General features: G+C 30.9%; 1 protein-coding gene across 1 annotated transcript in view; it reads left to right on the top strand.

Moving 5' to 3' along the window:
- Positions 1 to 15786, top strand: part of LOC113383178 (CUB and sushi domain-containing protein 1-like) — a 17589-nt gene extending 1803 nt beyond the window's left edge. Inside the window, exons 2-23 of the mRNA XM_026621423.1 lie at positions 152 to 343; positions 2466 to 2642; positions 6874 to 7056; positions 7148 to 7327; positions 7519 to 7750; positions 7820 to 8001; positions 8065 to 8156; positions 8218 to 8333; positions 8392 to 8929; positions 8998 to 9190; positions 9268 to 9422; positions 9485 to 9653; positions 11048 to 11261; positions 11336 to 11490; positions 11568 to 11718; positions 11786 to 11907; positions 11982 to 12141; positions 12201 to 12351; positions 12413 to 12587; positions 14936 to 15121; positions 15189 to 15434; positions 15492 to 15786. Coding sequence (XP_026477208.1) covers positions 152 to 343; positions 2466 to 2642; positions 6874 to 7056; positions 7148 to 7327; positions 7519 to 7750; positions 7820 to 8001; positions 8065 to 8156; positions 8218 to 8333; positions 8392 to 8929; positions 8998 to 9190; positions 9268 to 9422; positions 9485 to 9653; positions 11048 to 11261; positions 11336 to 11490; positions 11568 to 11718; positions 11786 to 11907; positions 11982 to 12141; positions 12201 to 12351; positions 12413 to 12587; positions 14936 to 15121; positions 15189 to 15434; positions 15492 to 15622 — 4100 coding nt within the window. The 3' untranslated portion in view covers positions 15623 to 15786. The remainder of the gene's footprint in view (positions 1 to 151; positions 344 to 2465; positions 2643 to 6873; positions 7057 to 7147; positions 7328 to 7518; positions 7751 to 7819; positions 8002 to 8064; positions 8157 to 8217; positions 8334 to 8391; positions 8930 to 8997; positions 9191 to 9267; positions 9423 to 9484; positions 9654 to 11047; positions 11262 to 11335; positions 11491 to 11567; positions 11719 to 11785; positions 11908 to 11981; positions 12142 to 12200; positions 12352 to 12412; positions 12588 to 14935; positions 15122 to 15188; positions 15435 to 15491) is intronic.
- Positions 15787 to 16531: the final 745 nt, after the last annotated feature.

Here is a 16531-nt window from a genome sequence, read left to right as displayed (position 1 = left end):
CTAAATCTCTCCGCGTACTTTTTTTATATAAATCATAAATCCTTCACCTCCCCCTCCTTGAATCCTTTACCAGAGGCGAAACACACGTCAATCTGCTTCCACTGAATTGCATTACCTGGCCCCGCTGACTTTTCCATATCTGTCTTGTCAGTTTATTGCCTGACGCCTCCAACAATCGAGCACGCTCGTCATTCTGCTCTGCCTGAGCAGGCCACCTTCGATCTGGACTCCACCGTGCAGTACCATTGCCACATGGGCTACGCCACCAACGGATTTCCGCGCGCCAAGTGTTTGGCGATAGACGGAAAAGCGTCCTGGTACGGTCCCGACATCTCTTGCGAACGTGAGTATCGCCCGGAGGAGGAGGATGTTTCTTAGATTAATGGAAGATAGTAGTTTTTCTTAATTAAAGTAGAACGGGAGTGATTTACATCCCGTTTTGGTGGTAAGATTTATACAGTATGTGCGAATTTCAATATTCAGTATTTAGTAGTTTAGATCGACATGCATTAGTGATACTTGATAAAAGATTTTATTCTTCTTCTTTAATTACATTTTAACTACCTGCATGATTTTGTTGTTCAAAATAGACAAACAGTCATAAAGTTAGAAATACAAGAGATAATTTAATAGGAAAATTTTCTCAGAAAAATCGATTTTTGTAACGTATGTACCATTATGTAGTACGTAACATGTAGAATTTGAAGTACTCTCTGGCGGTGTAGATACTGTAAGTTTGATTTAAAAAAAAGTTAGGGGATTTTATTAATATTGATATTTTTGTGGTTGTCTAGTATTTGTAATAATGAAAAATTTACACTAGAGTTATCCCCTAAATATTTCTATAATGCTAATTAATGACGTCAAATAAGAGACGAGTAGGAGATATCCACAGGCGAAAATCAAAACTTGATACGCACAATAAAATTTGCTTATATAAAACCCTTATTAAGCCAACTTGGACATACGGTATTTGACTATAAGGACATCAGCTTACAAATCAATTTTTTTGAAATTCAAAGAAAATAAATTGACGATTGAAATTACATATCTGATACTTGTTGTTCAAAATTTGGTATTTCTGAAGTTCTAGTCATGAATTTATTTATACAATCGTAAAAAGCCAGATTTAATAAACACAAAAATGAAAAAATGTAATATATATGTACGTTTTCTGCAAAAAAATGTCTAATCGTCTCACTTGACTTAACAATTTGAGTATATGTCAGAGTATGAAATAATTTAATACTAACTCATGTAGTTTCAAGAAATTATTTTTATAACATGTATATTTTTATCACTTATCTGATGCATTTAGCTATTTTTAACATTTACGTCTCTATATATAGAGCTTTGTAATAGACTAAACGTGCTTTATCATTTTCTTACTTTGCATTATATAAAAGAGCAAAATAATATAAGTGAATCGGTTAATTTTGTATAAGTACTTTTGCAATTTTTGCGTACATTTAAAGTATGTTCCTAACTTTTACCTTATTTTTATACCTTGAATCTGAATAATATTATATCATGCTTGAAAAACCTGAAATCGAAGCAAATTTTCGAGGATAGTGAGATAATCAAGAAGCTTATTCAAGAATATAAGAATATCTGTATAAATCTTAAATAAATATTACATATATTTGAAATTTTTCTATAAGTATAGAATCCATATAACATTGTAAAATTTATCGGATTGTATGGGATCTAAATCACTCCCGCACCAACTTAATCTTACAAAATAAAATAAAGTCCAGACGTTTAGGAGAAGTTACGGTCACAAAAGTTATATATGTATATATATATATATATATATATATATATGAATATATATATATATATATATTCAATAGATAAGTCCTGGATTTTTTCAATATATTGATTGTTTTTTTCCGAACAGATAATCCAATAATAAAAAACAATTTGTTTTTTGAAGATGTTTAATAACGATGTTTCGGAACTAGGTACGTTCCATCATCAGGTTTATTCTGTAATAATTTATATATCCATATCACTATATGTTTTGTTAAAAACACTCGATTTTTTGGAAGATATTTGTAGATGTTACGACTACACAAGACTTAAACCCCACTGAGTCAAGAACACACTAGTGTGTTTAAGTCTTGTGTAGTCGTAACATCTACAAATATCTTCCAAAAATCGAGTGTTTATAACAAAAAATATTAGTGATATGGATATATAATTATTACAGAATAAACCTGATGATGGAACGTACCTAGTTCCGAAACGTCGTTATTAAACATCTTCAAAAAACAAATTGTTTTTTATTATTGGATTTACTGTTCGGAAAAGAAACAAAACAATGAAACAATATATTAAAAAAACCCAGGATATACATATTCAAACCCATTGAATATATATATATATATATATATATATATATATTATCTTCATTATCACTTAATATTTTCCCATGACCAATAATATTTTTCGATATCCTGAAGCAAGGACTTGCGGACCGCCCGCCGACCCAGCGCACGGCTGGCACGCGGGGGAGTGCTACACGTACGGCTGCCGGGTCATCTACCACTGCGCGGAAGGCTTCGAATTAGTCGGTAAGGAGGAGAGATTCTGCCAGGCCGACGGATCTTGGGCGCCCAAAGACCTGCCGATGTGCGTCTGTAAGTACAATACCACCGATTTGCCGATGTCCAGCACGGATTGGTAAAGGATTAATATTTTAATTTAGGGTCCGTTCAAGTATTACGTAAGCACTATAGGGGGCGGTGGGATTGTTGATTTGCTTATCTTGGGTTGACATGGGGGGCAGGGGAGCCTGGATGATGATTACGTCATAGGTAGTATTTTTATTTTTTTGCATTAATTGCAAAATGTTTACGTAAGCATGGGGTGTAGGGGTGAGAGTTTTGCTTGCTTTTGCTGACAAGGGGGATGGGGGCGGTAAATAATTGTAATAAATCTGCTTACGTAATGCTTGAACGATCCCTTATTGCTTTTGTATAAAAATTATACTCATATCACATCACCTGGGTAATAATTTTTTTTTGATGGGTAAAATTTTTTGAATGTATTTGTTCAATTTTCTAATACAACACATAAGTGTATTCAGGTTTATATTGCGTTATTTGTAAATATAAATTTTTCTACTCGATTTACTGGTGATTTTTTTGAATTCAATTTATCTTGCAATCTGTTAGATAAAACAATGAGTAGAGAGTGCTAACAATATAAAAAACAGTTAACATTTTAAGGGGCACAACTAGTGTAACCTCCTAAAAAAAGGTGATTTTTGGAAATTTATATTAAAAAAACTACTTCATCAATCATTTCAAAATTTTAGGAATATATTTATACATGTTTTGAGAATACACAGTAAAATTTTTGATTAAAGAAAAAAAATATTTTTTAAGTTATCGTCGATCTCCAACGGCGCGACAAAAAAAGGCCTTTCACTGCTGCAGCGATTCCGGCCTTCTACGTGGATGAAATTAAAATAAAAAATTTCGTTAAACTAGATAATTTTGTCTGTAAAATGAACCACGATAAAGGAATAAAAAACAAAAATTGATAAAATGACGGCGTTTTTTTTTTAAAAGTCGAATTTTACCCAAAATTTTGGTCGTTTTTGGACTGTCAAAATTCGATTTTTGATCCGATCAAAAAATCGATAGTTCATTTTACGAAGAACTATATATAGAACATGTAAAAAAAATTATAGTGATCGGATCATTTGTTTTTGAGTAATCCCTGCAGCAAAGATAAAATGATCGTTATACTATATACTATATATATACTCTTTAAATGGATGTGACTCAAAAACTATTTAAGATATCGATTTAAAATTTTGGTATGTTATTTTTAAAGGTATAACCTATTGAAATATGGAAAAATTGAAAATTCGATTTTTTGAAAATTTCACACTAGTTGTGCCCCTTAATGTTTGATGCTGTAATCCCGCTGGGTTATGTAATTTACTTCATTATTAACTTCTGAAAGTTGTAACCCAATATCCTTTGATAAAAATATATTCTATATTTATTAGGGTGGTCCTTAATATGGATATTTTCCAATTTTCTTGCTCCCAAGGGCTTAAATGGTTCCAAATTGATAAAAAACAATTATCTGAAAGTTTTAGCTCTTAAAATTGTCTTCTAGATAGAGCGCAATTGAATCAAAGTTTTGTATGGAAATAGCATGAAAAATTTTCAAAAATTTTGCAGAGCGTCGAATTTTCAATAAAAAATGACACGAATTTTCACTTTTAATTCATTTGTCGCTGAGTTAGACCTAAAAAAAATTTTTTTTTAATTTTCAAAATTTTTTTTATGCTATTTCCATACGAAGTTTGATTGAATTGCGCACTATCTAAAAGTTAATATTAAGAGCTAAAACTTTCAAAGAATTGTTTTTTATCAATTTGGAACTATTTGAGCCCTTGGGAGCAAGGAAATTCGAAAATGTCTATATTAAGGACCACCCTAATATTCATGTTCATCTTTTTTTAACTTCATAGCCTACTTTTACTAACCGAGATTTTTCTCATAAAGCCCTTCTATCCAATTTTTATGTGATATGAGTATTATTTTAAGCTTCTCTTTCTTCAGCCTTATTTGAAATTCTTGTAAATTGTTTTTAGTTATAGTTAAGTTTTGTTAACAGAGTGCTTTATAAAGGTAACAAAAAAAATTGCTAATGTATTTTTTTAACCACATGGCTTTGCGTTGATGAAAAATGCTTTATATGAAGCATCAATCACAACATGCGATTACTTGTTTCGTGTGAAAACACAATTACATTCAATATATTTACATGCATGCAATCAATTTGCTTAAATAGGTTGTATTTATGAAACATTTAGGGCAAGCAATTTTTTTTGCTTAATAGGTAACATGGCTTTTGTTCGAAAATTTTTTTTTGATATGGTTAATATACAATTTTTCAATTTTAAATTTAAAGCCTTATGCAAGGTTTTGTAATTTTTGAATATAATAGTTATTGTGAATTCTTGTGGTTCAACATTTTATATATAAAACATATTATTAAATATAAGTTTACAACAAAATTTTGAATTTACTTCTCTTCCAATTATGAAATAATTTCTGGATATCTGATTAAAGCTTTGTTAATATAATACTAGATGCTTTTACAAATTAGATTGATTTTCTATTTATGTACCTACCCTGTGCAAAAAAAAAGAAATGTTGTCGGACAATAATTGCGTGCAATTTGCTACATTTAAAATGCAAAGCTGGTATATGTAGCGAATGAATATTTTTTTTGCATTAAGAATTTAATCGAGATTTGAAGATAAAAATATGTTGATCCAGAATACTTTATTATTTGTTTTAAAACTTTTACTTTATTATTCTGGAAATTATTGGCTTAATATGAAAATTAGTGCTGCATATATGTTGAACAGATATTCCCGAAAACATAATTCTGCACGTAGTAGAATTTATAAAATTAATTCACTGAACTGTTGTAGCTTACTGAATATATATATATATATATATATATATATATATATATATATACGTATGTTCAAATTCATACTTCAATACTGCATATCCGTTAGAATTAAATTTCTAACATATTAGAAATTTGAACTATATCAATATAAAATATTTAATGTTGTTCTCTTGATATATATTCTATTTTAGGAAGAAGTTTAAATCGAGTCTGTCTAATGAAAATGGATAATTTATTACACGAGAGCAAAATTTGTATTAACAAACATTCATATACCAACATTCCTAATTAGGTTTATTCTCAATAGGTTCTAGTCTATATCATTAGGTTGTGAAAAAATAGTTTAGAATAGCACAACATTTTAAGCATCCTTAGAAAGATAGAATAAAACTTTGTTAAAGTAGTCGTTTTGAATAGAACGCGATATTTGCAAAAATTTTGAAACATACTGTTTGATTTCTACTTGCAAATTTAATAATAACTATCAATTTATCAATAAATCATTTCTTATATGAAAATTGATATTAAATACCAAACAGTATCGTAATTTTTGCAGAACTGTTCTGTCATTGTCGCTCTACTATAAACTGTATTAGATTCAATGTCACTTTTATTATTTTTAAATAAAATATTAAAATGATTATGATACAATTAAAAATGTTATATCATATAATCGAAATAAATCTATCAAAAAACGATTAATTGTTTCATTTACGTTTTAAGTTTAAACTTTAAGAGATGCTTTAGCTAAATGTTGTGCTATTCATACTATTTAGTAAAGAGACATAAAATATAGATAATAAATTAAAATTGTACACATATAAATATTAGTGAATTAGCACAACGTTTTGTTAAGCTATTATTTTTTCAACTCTGGATATAATATTTATATCATAATTCTTTTTAAATCAGCAGAACTTAATATAGAAATATTTTTATATATGTATATTCTGAAGAGTAATTAGTTTTTTACCGTTGCTTTTTAGAAGTCATCTCAAGGGTCCAGGTTTCTTCGATTTTTTTTGTTATATTCTCAAAGGAGAAGTTTGTTTTTGCCAGAAAGTCTGACTTCCTAATTTTATGTTGTCTCCACGTTCAAGTCGATTTAATGGTTTGAGACTAAATTTGTAATCTGAGTAGGTTTTTAACCTTTTGACCACATTTTCTGTCCGATGGCCAGATAAAATCTGAAATCGATTTTGAAATTTAAAAATTTATAGTCTTAGAATGTATCCTTGTATAAATTTGCTTTGTCTCGGGCCCAACTTTTAGTTGATCGACATTTATAATATTTTGAGTGGGCAAAGTAGAAATAGAGCAGGTTTTCACAGGTTAATTTTATTTAGAATTTTTAACAGATTAATTTTATTAGAGATTTTATTTAATTTAAAAAAAAAAGTTTAAATAAATTATATTGGATAGTGGTTACTGCGGTGCAATGTGCTCCGCCTGAATCTCCCAGAAATGGAAAAGCTGTATACACTTCTTGCGCCTACAATTCCGTTGTGAGTTACGAATGCAAGTACGGATACACTCTTGTTGGTGAGGGATCCAGGCGATGTGGGGCCGACAAAAAGTGGTCTGGGATATTACCTCAATGTAAAGGTAAAGGATAAATGAAATAGAAAATAACTTCTTAAGTTACACTACCATAAATATGAATAGACATATGAAAATATTATTTTTTCCTTTCCAGAAATTAATTGCGGCCACCCAGGCAATTTGCACAACGGCTGGATCGAAAATATCGAAGCCGGTACTGGTTTGGGTGCGAGCGTTATATTTCGTTGTCACGAAAACATGTTACTGCAAGGACACACTTCATCTGTCTGTCAAATAGATGGGAAATGGCGATACCCTCTGCCACAATGCCTAGGTAGTTATAAATCATATACGTGACGGCTATATATACTATTCCCAAATTGTTTTAAATCAGAAAACAAAACTCCCCCTGAACGTTATTAAAGCGATATATTTTCATAGTAAAAAACCTCAAAATAATATACAAAAGTTTTCTATAAACAATTATTTTTACTAATATTTTTATTATCTATTATTTTCCCTTAGCCCCGTGTGTAGTTCCTCAAGTTGACCAAGGAAGAGTAGTCTTATCTATAGCAGACAATGTTACAACTGCGGTTAGCACTGATTCAACAGTTAGTTCTTCAATTGTGGTGTCCCATGGAGAAGGCCTAACTGTAGAATGTGATGCTAATTACGAATTTCCACAAGCCGGGTTAGCTCCTGTAACTTGTAATAATGGAACCTGGACACTCATACCACGATGCGTTCCAGCCAGGTAAAAAACTAAAAAAAGTTTTTAATGTAATTTAAATAAAAATTGACTAAAATTATTTTTTGTTTTTAGGTGTAAACATATGCCTAAAGCACCTAAGAATGGTATGGTGATAGCTCCAAAAATGGACCATGGCATGAAAGCGCGTTTTCAATGCAAAGATGGGTTCCAACTTAAAGGAAATACAGATCCACCCTTTGAACTTGTATGCTCTTTTGGTAATTGGACCGGTGAACCTCCTACGTGCCAAGAAGGTAATTTTTATTTAAAAGAAAATTATTTGTATGAGATTATTAATTTTATTTAATAAATTTCAGTATACTGCCCATTCCCTGGATATATAGAAAATGGCAAAGTTTTGCTGGTTGGTAACATGGGCTTGTATGACTACAGGCCTTACGTACGAAAGGTGAGAACATTATTTACAAGAGATATTTCAAAAACTATTTTAATGTATTATAATATTATAGGTCATCAATAATAAGCAAATCATGTACGATTGTGATAAAGGATATGTACTAAGCGAAAGAGGACCTCCAGGAGCTACATGCATCGGAGGAAATTGGAGTCCAAAAGAATTACCAAGGTAATTTTAAAATAATTTTGTGTGAAAAATTCATTCAACATTTAAATTTGCGTTTTAGTTGCCTTCCTGGTCAGCATCCACGTTTGCGTTGGAGTAGAAAGAGACGATCCCTCGTCAGTAGACGACGGCGAGTTCTTTACATGAAATACTTAGCAATGAAAAACGGACTTTTCAAAAAACCACTTGCCCAAGAAAATGCAGAATCTAATGAAGTTACACAGAGAAAACGCAGAGACACTCATCGACATTCAGATTTATCAAAATCTTTGGTTTCTGATATTTTTTTAAGGAATAATAGAAATTTAAAACGACGGTCAGGTCATATATCGAAAGGCGAAGGTCCCTCGCATCAAGATAGAGGAAACGGTCAACAAAGGCCAAAACCAGGGTCACATCAGTCAATAATGGATTTTGTGCCTTCGAGGATGGAAAGAGCGCTTCAACGCGAAAGTTATAGAGGTACTTCTCATAAAGAAGATGGTAAGAGAAGTAACAGGAGGCAAGGAGGCGGAGCAAACCAAACATCACTAACTGTTCATCCTGATGGTAGGGAAGAATCTGTTACAAAAAAGCCGAAAAGTAAAGGACCTTGTGAGGTACGATATTTAAACAATTATTAATTAGAATTTACGTAGCCTTGTACTAAAATTTGATTGCTTTGTAGGCATTATCGTCAGAACCGTATGTAAATATTGAAATTGTTCGAACTGGACGAGATCCCAGTATTCCATACAGCACGGGTACGGTGGTTCGTATGGCTTGTGGTAAAGGCTACGGCTTGAATATTAAACCAGCAGACGCCACTGCTAAGTGTGTCAGGGGCCGTTGGAAACCTGCCAAGCCCATGTGCTTAATTTGTAAGTGATAAAAAATATTTCTAAATAACCAGCAAGAAAAACAGCATTTCTTCAATCAGCAATTTGAATTTTTTTAGTACCCTGTATTGTACCGACTACGCCTTATGGCATCTACTCGCTTTCAACTGCTGGTTCTTCTACTTTGGGGAACTGGACAGTTCTTCAACCCAATGAAGAAGTTGGTAATGGACAAGTTGTTGAATTTTCATGCGAAACAGGATTTAGCACACAAGTATGTATATTCTAAGCAAGAAACAATATATAATCATAATATAATATAATCCTTAACTTCAGGGTCCTAATAATATGAGATGTTGGCATGGTGATTGGACCGTGTCTAGTCTACCAGAATGTATACCTGGACCATGTCAATTACCAGTTGCACCAAATGCCCAGTATATGGGCGGATACAGAGCAGGATTGACAATAGCACATGGATCATCTGTGACAGTACACTGTGAAGGTTAGATACAAAAGTAAAAAATATGAATCGTTTACTTTGCTTTTACTCTGTTTGCATGCCTACAATCTTTTACTTATAATATTGAACTTAATCATATTTGTGCAAAAAGTTCAGAGAAAAACAAAACAATTACAAATTGACATTTGAATTATTTTGCAAAATTAATCTAAAAGCCATGAATACGACAATTAATAATATTTTTGAACGAACATTATCTTCAACGGAAATTTCAGTAAATAATATATTTGAACGAACAACAAGCGCATTGGAACATATCGCAAATTATAAAAAAAATATAGAGGATGACGATTATGATGATTACAATGATATTTTTGAACAGACGACAAGTTTAATTAATGTTACCACGATCCCAGAAACTTTCAGATTTTCCAGTGTGAAAGTTGTGGATGTAAACGAGATTTTCGATTATACTCCGATAATTATTATTAGTTGTTTCTTTTTATTTTTTGTTTTTTTGGTTCCTTGTGTTACAAGATGTGAAAACCAAGAGTAAGTTATATTTTAAATAATTAAGTACATAAATTTCAAATATTACATAAATTATATTTTTAGGGTGTACTATGTGATATTCTTAATGGCGCCATTCTGCTGTTGGTTATTGTAAGATTCACTATTCAACTTCTTTATGTTATAAAATCAAATTTCAAATTCACTATTTGTGTGATTAATTTTATATATTTCCATGAAAATTGTAATTGTACTTTTATTTCTCTAAAAATCTTCAATCTATTCATCAAATCAAAATTTGAAGAAACCAATGGTACCCATAACTAAGTCGTACTCTTTTATTATGTAAAAGTATGGAATATTATTATTTTAAATATTATATTACTTTCATATTTTATACAATTTAATACTGTTAAATTATTTAGTTGGTCGTTGTGTTTTCTAATGCAAGTTCATCCTCTGATTGGACCAAAACTTCGGGCAAAGACACTTCTTATGATGGCCAGAGAGTGGGGTCATGGACCTAATTTTTAACATTTTATTAAAATATATTACTTGATTGCGTATTTCAAATGTATTGTAACTTTTTATGTACTTTGATTGTTTTGAATATAATAAATTGAATATTTTTCCTTGTCTAGATGTTTTCAAGTATAATAGAGTTTTTGTAATTTAATAAAAATAATAATTTCATAACTTTAAAATTTTTGACAACAATCGCATTTATCACGACTTTAAAATATTTAAAATATTTTAATTATTGTATAATTATAATAAAATATTTGTGATGCATCTCAGTTATTTGAAATAATGGATTCTTAAATAACTAGAAAAGGATAAATATATAAAATTGGTATATTGAAGTCAATAATTATTATTAATTATATATTTATATTATTAGAATTTTATTACTAATATTTTTTCAGGAAATTCTTCAAATCCAATTACCTTGAGCTGTGACTACGCTGCTTTAACACCAGCTACAATACAATGTCGTCTTCCAGAAATTGCCAAAGATATTCCAGATGAATTTTTAGGAGGTTCAGACATTGTAAAAGGCGGTGAAATGAACGTTTTTGGAGAAACCGATGGACGACCTTGTGGACCACCAGCTCGAGTGCAGGGATCAGTCATATATAGGTAGAAATAATTAGCCAAAATCGATGTTGATGATTAGTTGTTTTCTTATGTTATTTCTTAAATTTTTTTATCAGGGATGGTGAACCCTTGGACGAAGAAAGTGCAGCCAATGCTTACCCAGCTGGTACTGAAATGACTTTTAACTGTATAGCCAGCGTTTTAGGAGAACGCACTACTTGGCGAATAGTTTGCGAAGATGGTAGTTGGGTTGGCAGATCTCTCAATTGCGGTAAAATAATTATAAATCATGTTGTTCAATATTAAAATTTATGCCCAATATATTTATTTGTTAATAATTCAATTAAGATGGAGATGATAAAATAGACCACACGCCAGTCTTGAGTAATGGCTCTTGTGTTTTCCGCAATAATGAGCCACACGTAGTGTCTTTCTATAATGATCAAGAAATTCGCGATGAAGTTGTAGAATTTGCTCCGGGATCGGTTCTTGTATCAAGGTAATTTAGTAATGTTGTAAAGTAATTTATTGTAATTTTATTCCACTTACTATTAATTTTCTTGTAGATGCGTTGATATAGGTAAATACGCTATGATAGGCAGTAGCAGACGGAGATGCATTGGAGCTGGAGAATGGGATGGACAGAAACCTGCTTGTTTTGGACTGAACCAGGAAAATGATTATGCCAGTAAATAATAATAATAGTAGACAATCTATAAACTCTATATTATTTTTATTATATAATATTATTTTTTATCGTAGTGGAGAAGCCACCAACGATCCTCTTCCGACACCAACTAGGACCAATCGCCCAGTCCAATGACGGTCGATTAATAGTCTATCCTGGGACAATTTTGCACATGGAGTGTTTATGGATGAGACGTTTTGGTAATCCCAAGTGGACCGTCAGTCATGAATACAGGTATATAGAAATATGGAAGCTTGATAATTATTTGTCTAACTGTTTAATCTCTTGTTCAGGAAATATCCAGAAGGATGGTCGACGGATCCTGGTCGAGACGCTCAATTAGAATATCGTTTAAGTATCTATCATGCGGCTCGAGATGATTCCGGGTTATTTACTTGCGTTACGCCTGCGAGGCACACTCATTCCGTGGAAATAGTTGTTAAAGTGAGTTGTTATAGAAGAATTTATAAATCTTGTTTATTCTTATTTTTGTCTGTTTCTTAAGGCTGTCCACTGTCCCGTGATGCCAACAAGAAGAGGAGTTGCCATCAACACGGCGGCTACGAGAATGGGAACCAAACTTCAATTATCTTGTACAAACGGAAACACGATGATCGGCGCTTCCGAATTGACTTGCCTGCCGAGCGGAAACTGGAGTGCGCCGTTTCCCGTCTGCGAAAGTGAGTACCTACTGCAGAAATTAATAAAAAAAAATCTCGGGAACATAAGGCGGTTTAATTAACTCATTATTCGCTTCATACATACACACACTATATATATATATATATATATATATATATATATATATTATATATATATAAAAATGGAGCTCTCGATCAAATCATTCGGCAAAACTCGAAAACGGCTAAACCGATTTGGCCAGTCTTAGTCTTGAAAAATTTGTACTATTTAGTAAGTTGTCGGAAAGGTGAAATATTATTTCAAAATGAAACTTTACATTTTTAATTTGAAAATTTTTGTAGGGGCGTAATTTAAATAAAACAATTGACGGTGGCTAATACGTAAAAGGTCAAGCGTTTTTGATAGATGAATAAGCGTTAGCACAACTAGAAACTCAAAATATAAACTTTTTTATGTTAATATGAAAATGCACTTTTTGGCATATTTTTTCTCAAACACGGTGCTCTGAAAGATCTCATTTGTATAATAATATACTCATTGGTATTTATAAAACATTTTTTAGGTCATATTATTTTTTATTTATGTTATTTAAATTCAGAACCTAAATCTTGTATCGATAAAAAAAATATTTTGTCGAATAACATTTTTCCAGTTATAATATCCCAGAATTTATCGAAAAATAGATAGTAATATATGAAGGTCCGGGGTTAAAAAGATCCACCACCAATGTGTTAAAAATCAGTAAAGTTGAGCATTGTTTAACAACAATATTTGAAAGAAGACAAAAAAAGATGTATAACCAGCTATAATCTTGATTTGAAGACGGTAATCTTTGAAATGGGGGAGATAAACGGTAATCTTTAAAAATCCATAATAAAATTATTTTCTTCCGTTGGTAGATTTTTAGCATTAGTTAAAAGTGTAATTATTTTGTTAAATAACTTCAAAATTAAAATAAGACATTAAACCTATTTGCCATCTGGCCGTTCCAAGTTACCCTGTTTATAGGGTAAAAAGGTCTAGAAAAAAAATTTTTGAAAGACATCAAACAAGCACATCTCTACAATGATGAAGAAGCTGGAGTTTTACTGAACGTAGTCAGATAATTGTTTGTTTGAAATGTGCTATTTGTTGTGATATAATCGGTTTGATTATTATAATATAGTTAATATTTACTCAAAGTCAAATTGAACCTTTTGTGCCTCGCCTTGCTCTACATATATACTTTTTATTAAATTTACTTTAATTCATCGAATGTTATTTGAAACTTTTCAAAAAGTAGGTCAAAGAAGAAATACTTAATTCATTTTCTATCTCTCCTCGCAGAAATTTGAAAATTTTGTATGAGCTCAGTAATATTATTTACAGTTATACACAAAATTCAGAATCTAAAAAAAATCTGAAAAACTTGAAACGTAATCAATATGTCGAAAGACCAAGAAGGACTTGGATTGGATTATACCATGTTTTCTATAGAAAGTGTATAAAACTTCCAGCTTGATTGTATTGACAGAATATAGTCAAACTAATGGGGTTTATTGCTTTTATAACACCTCATTAAATATAGCATTCAAGCAACACATTCTTATACACTAAAAGTATTAATTTTTTTGATTCTCTAGAAATTGTTTAGAATCTAAGCGTTTGCCGGGTCAGCTAGCATATATATAAAATTCTTCTGATTTAAATTTAATTCAAATGAGCTATTTATTACAAACCTTGCAGAACCATTTAATAAATTATTAAGAAACTGCATTGCAGAAACAATAATATCGGATTGATATAACTTTTTATTACCCGAGTTCTTCGCGGCTGATTGATCCGTAATCATTTGTATTTGTAATCAACAGAAGTAATAACACATAATTGCATTAATTAAGATGTTTTGATTGAAGTAAGCTCCTCTATAAACATTACTATAAAATTTTATAGCATATTCGATTTGCAATTTCAGTTGTGTAATATAATTGTACACAAGAATAATTAATATTAGTGCAGGAATAACTCTTGAGTAGCAATAATGTATTAATAAATTTTAATTATTAGACATCAATTATATTTACAAATATCATTTTATGAATTATTTTTTTTACCTTCATTGTAACAAAATTGATGATGTATTATAAAAAATATGCAGTAAATAATTTTTTATTGTTTAATTTACGATGTGACTAATTAGGCATTCTAAAGCTTTTCCTGTGTATAATTCAATTATGCCGATTAGGAATTTTGACAATGTTGAAATCATTCTAGCAACTTGTTTATGAAATATTATGCATAAAATAAATAATTCTTTTGCCGGTTTTAAGAGTGGCTACGTATCCATATTGCAATGAAATATTTCATCATATGTGAATAAAAAATATTTATCAATTTATTGGTACAGGCACAGAATGTGGAGAAGTACCAATGATACCAACCAACGCGTCTTCTCCTCGAGTTTCTGTTTTATCCCGAGAAGTTGGCGGCAGTGCTTTGTTTTCATGTCCTGCAGGATACGGAATCCGCGGACCACAGGAAGCAGCCTGCTTACCAGGAGGCGAATGGTCTCAACCATTTCCAATATGTGTCGGTAAGTTGATAAAATATGAAAACAATTGGGAGAAAACAGTTTGGGGTGTATTGATTCTTTTCCTCAGAAGTTCAATGTGAAAATCCTGGTTCTCCTCTGCACGGTTATGCCCAAGGTACAGGTCCTTATAAAGCTGGAGACGTGGTTCAATTCAACTGCAATCCTGAATTCATGATGCAAGGACAACCTATAATAGCCTGTCAAGAAAGTGGAAGATGGTCAGGTCCGGTACCGCAATGCGTCCAGGCTTGTTCATATCCAGGAACTGCTATCAGTGGAAGGATGTCTTCAGTGAAATTTTATTACAGGATAGGTAAATACTTATTTGTTTTGCACCTATTTATATTTTTAGTAATATTTATTTCCTTAGGTGAAACTGTTACCTTTACCTGCGATCCTGGTTTGCAATTGAGAGGTGCCAGGATGTTGAGATGTTTGAGGAATGGTAAATGGTCGAATGCAATACCAACTTGTGCACCTCCTGATCAAAAGGAAAATTAAATGGTTTGGTCAATAAGTAATTAGCGTAAGTAGATAAAGAAATCAATATAATTAGTTTTGTACAGGTATTTATCATAATTCATTAGGCGATAATTGATAGTTCGGTTCTTCTATAAGTTACACAGCTTGATCAAAATTTTAGTAGACTCCACAAACAAATAGATGACCACATTTGTTTTTAATGTAGGTTTTTTTAAATAAGTTTCCTTGATCTTGCTGTGCTAATCAATATATATTTTGTCGTCGATTCTACTAAAAATCATCGCAAAATTATATCGTACAATTGATATTTTTCTATTTAGGGAACAGAAAATGACAGTAGATTTTTATCGAGACTAATATTTAGCTATATAAAGTTTTTTATTTGTTTAAAATAGGTATAAGACCTGAGTTTAAAATTTAGATTCTATTTAATAAAATCGAAGTTTTGCATAAGTAATTTATTAGAATTTTAAAATATAGATTTTAGATTATTTATCGAAATGAGCAATAATGGAGTATTAGTATAAGGTAACGCACAATAATCGAATTGTAGCACTTTACGAAAGACATGATATTATCTAAGATTTTTTATTAAATATTTATTCAAGGAAATAAATAGTTTAGTTAGATGCTAATTATCTTATGAAATACTAAATTTGGTTTTAGGATAATTTTGAGTATTATACTCGGTTTATGTAATGGAATTTTTTACATTCGTTTATTCATTTTTGATGCATGAAAATATAGTACAGGTAAATTTGAATATATGAATTGGATACTAATAAATCTTTATGTTAACGCCTACATTAACACTATTATTCGAACTGTTCTCTTAATTAAGATAAAATCTTAATTGCTTTTGAAGATATGTGAAAGAGAAGATACTAATAAGATGAATATATAAGATTTTTTCACATAATGAATCTA

Source organism: Ctenocephalides felis, unplaced genomic scaffold (genome assembly GCF_003426905.1).
Source record: "Ctenocephalides felis isolate EL2017-DRISC unplaced genomic scaffold, ASM342690v1 CF-g0.4_SCAFFOLD_03570, whole genome shotgun sequence".
NCBI lineage: Eukaryota > Metazoa > Arthropoda > Insecta > Siphonaptera > Pulicidae > Ctenocephalides > Ctenocephalides felis.
This window is presented reverse-complemented; position numbering and strand designations above follow the sequence as displayed.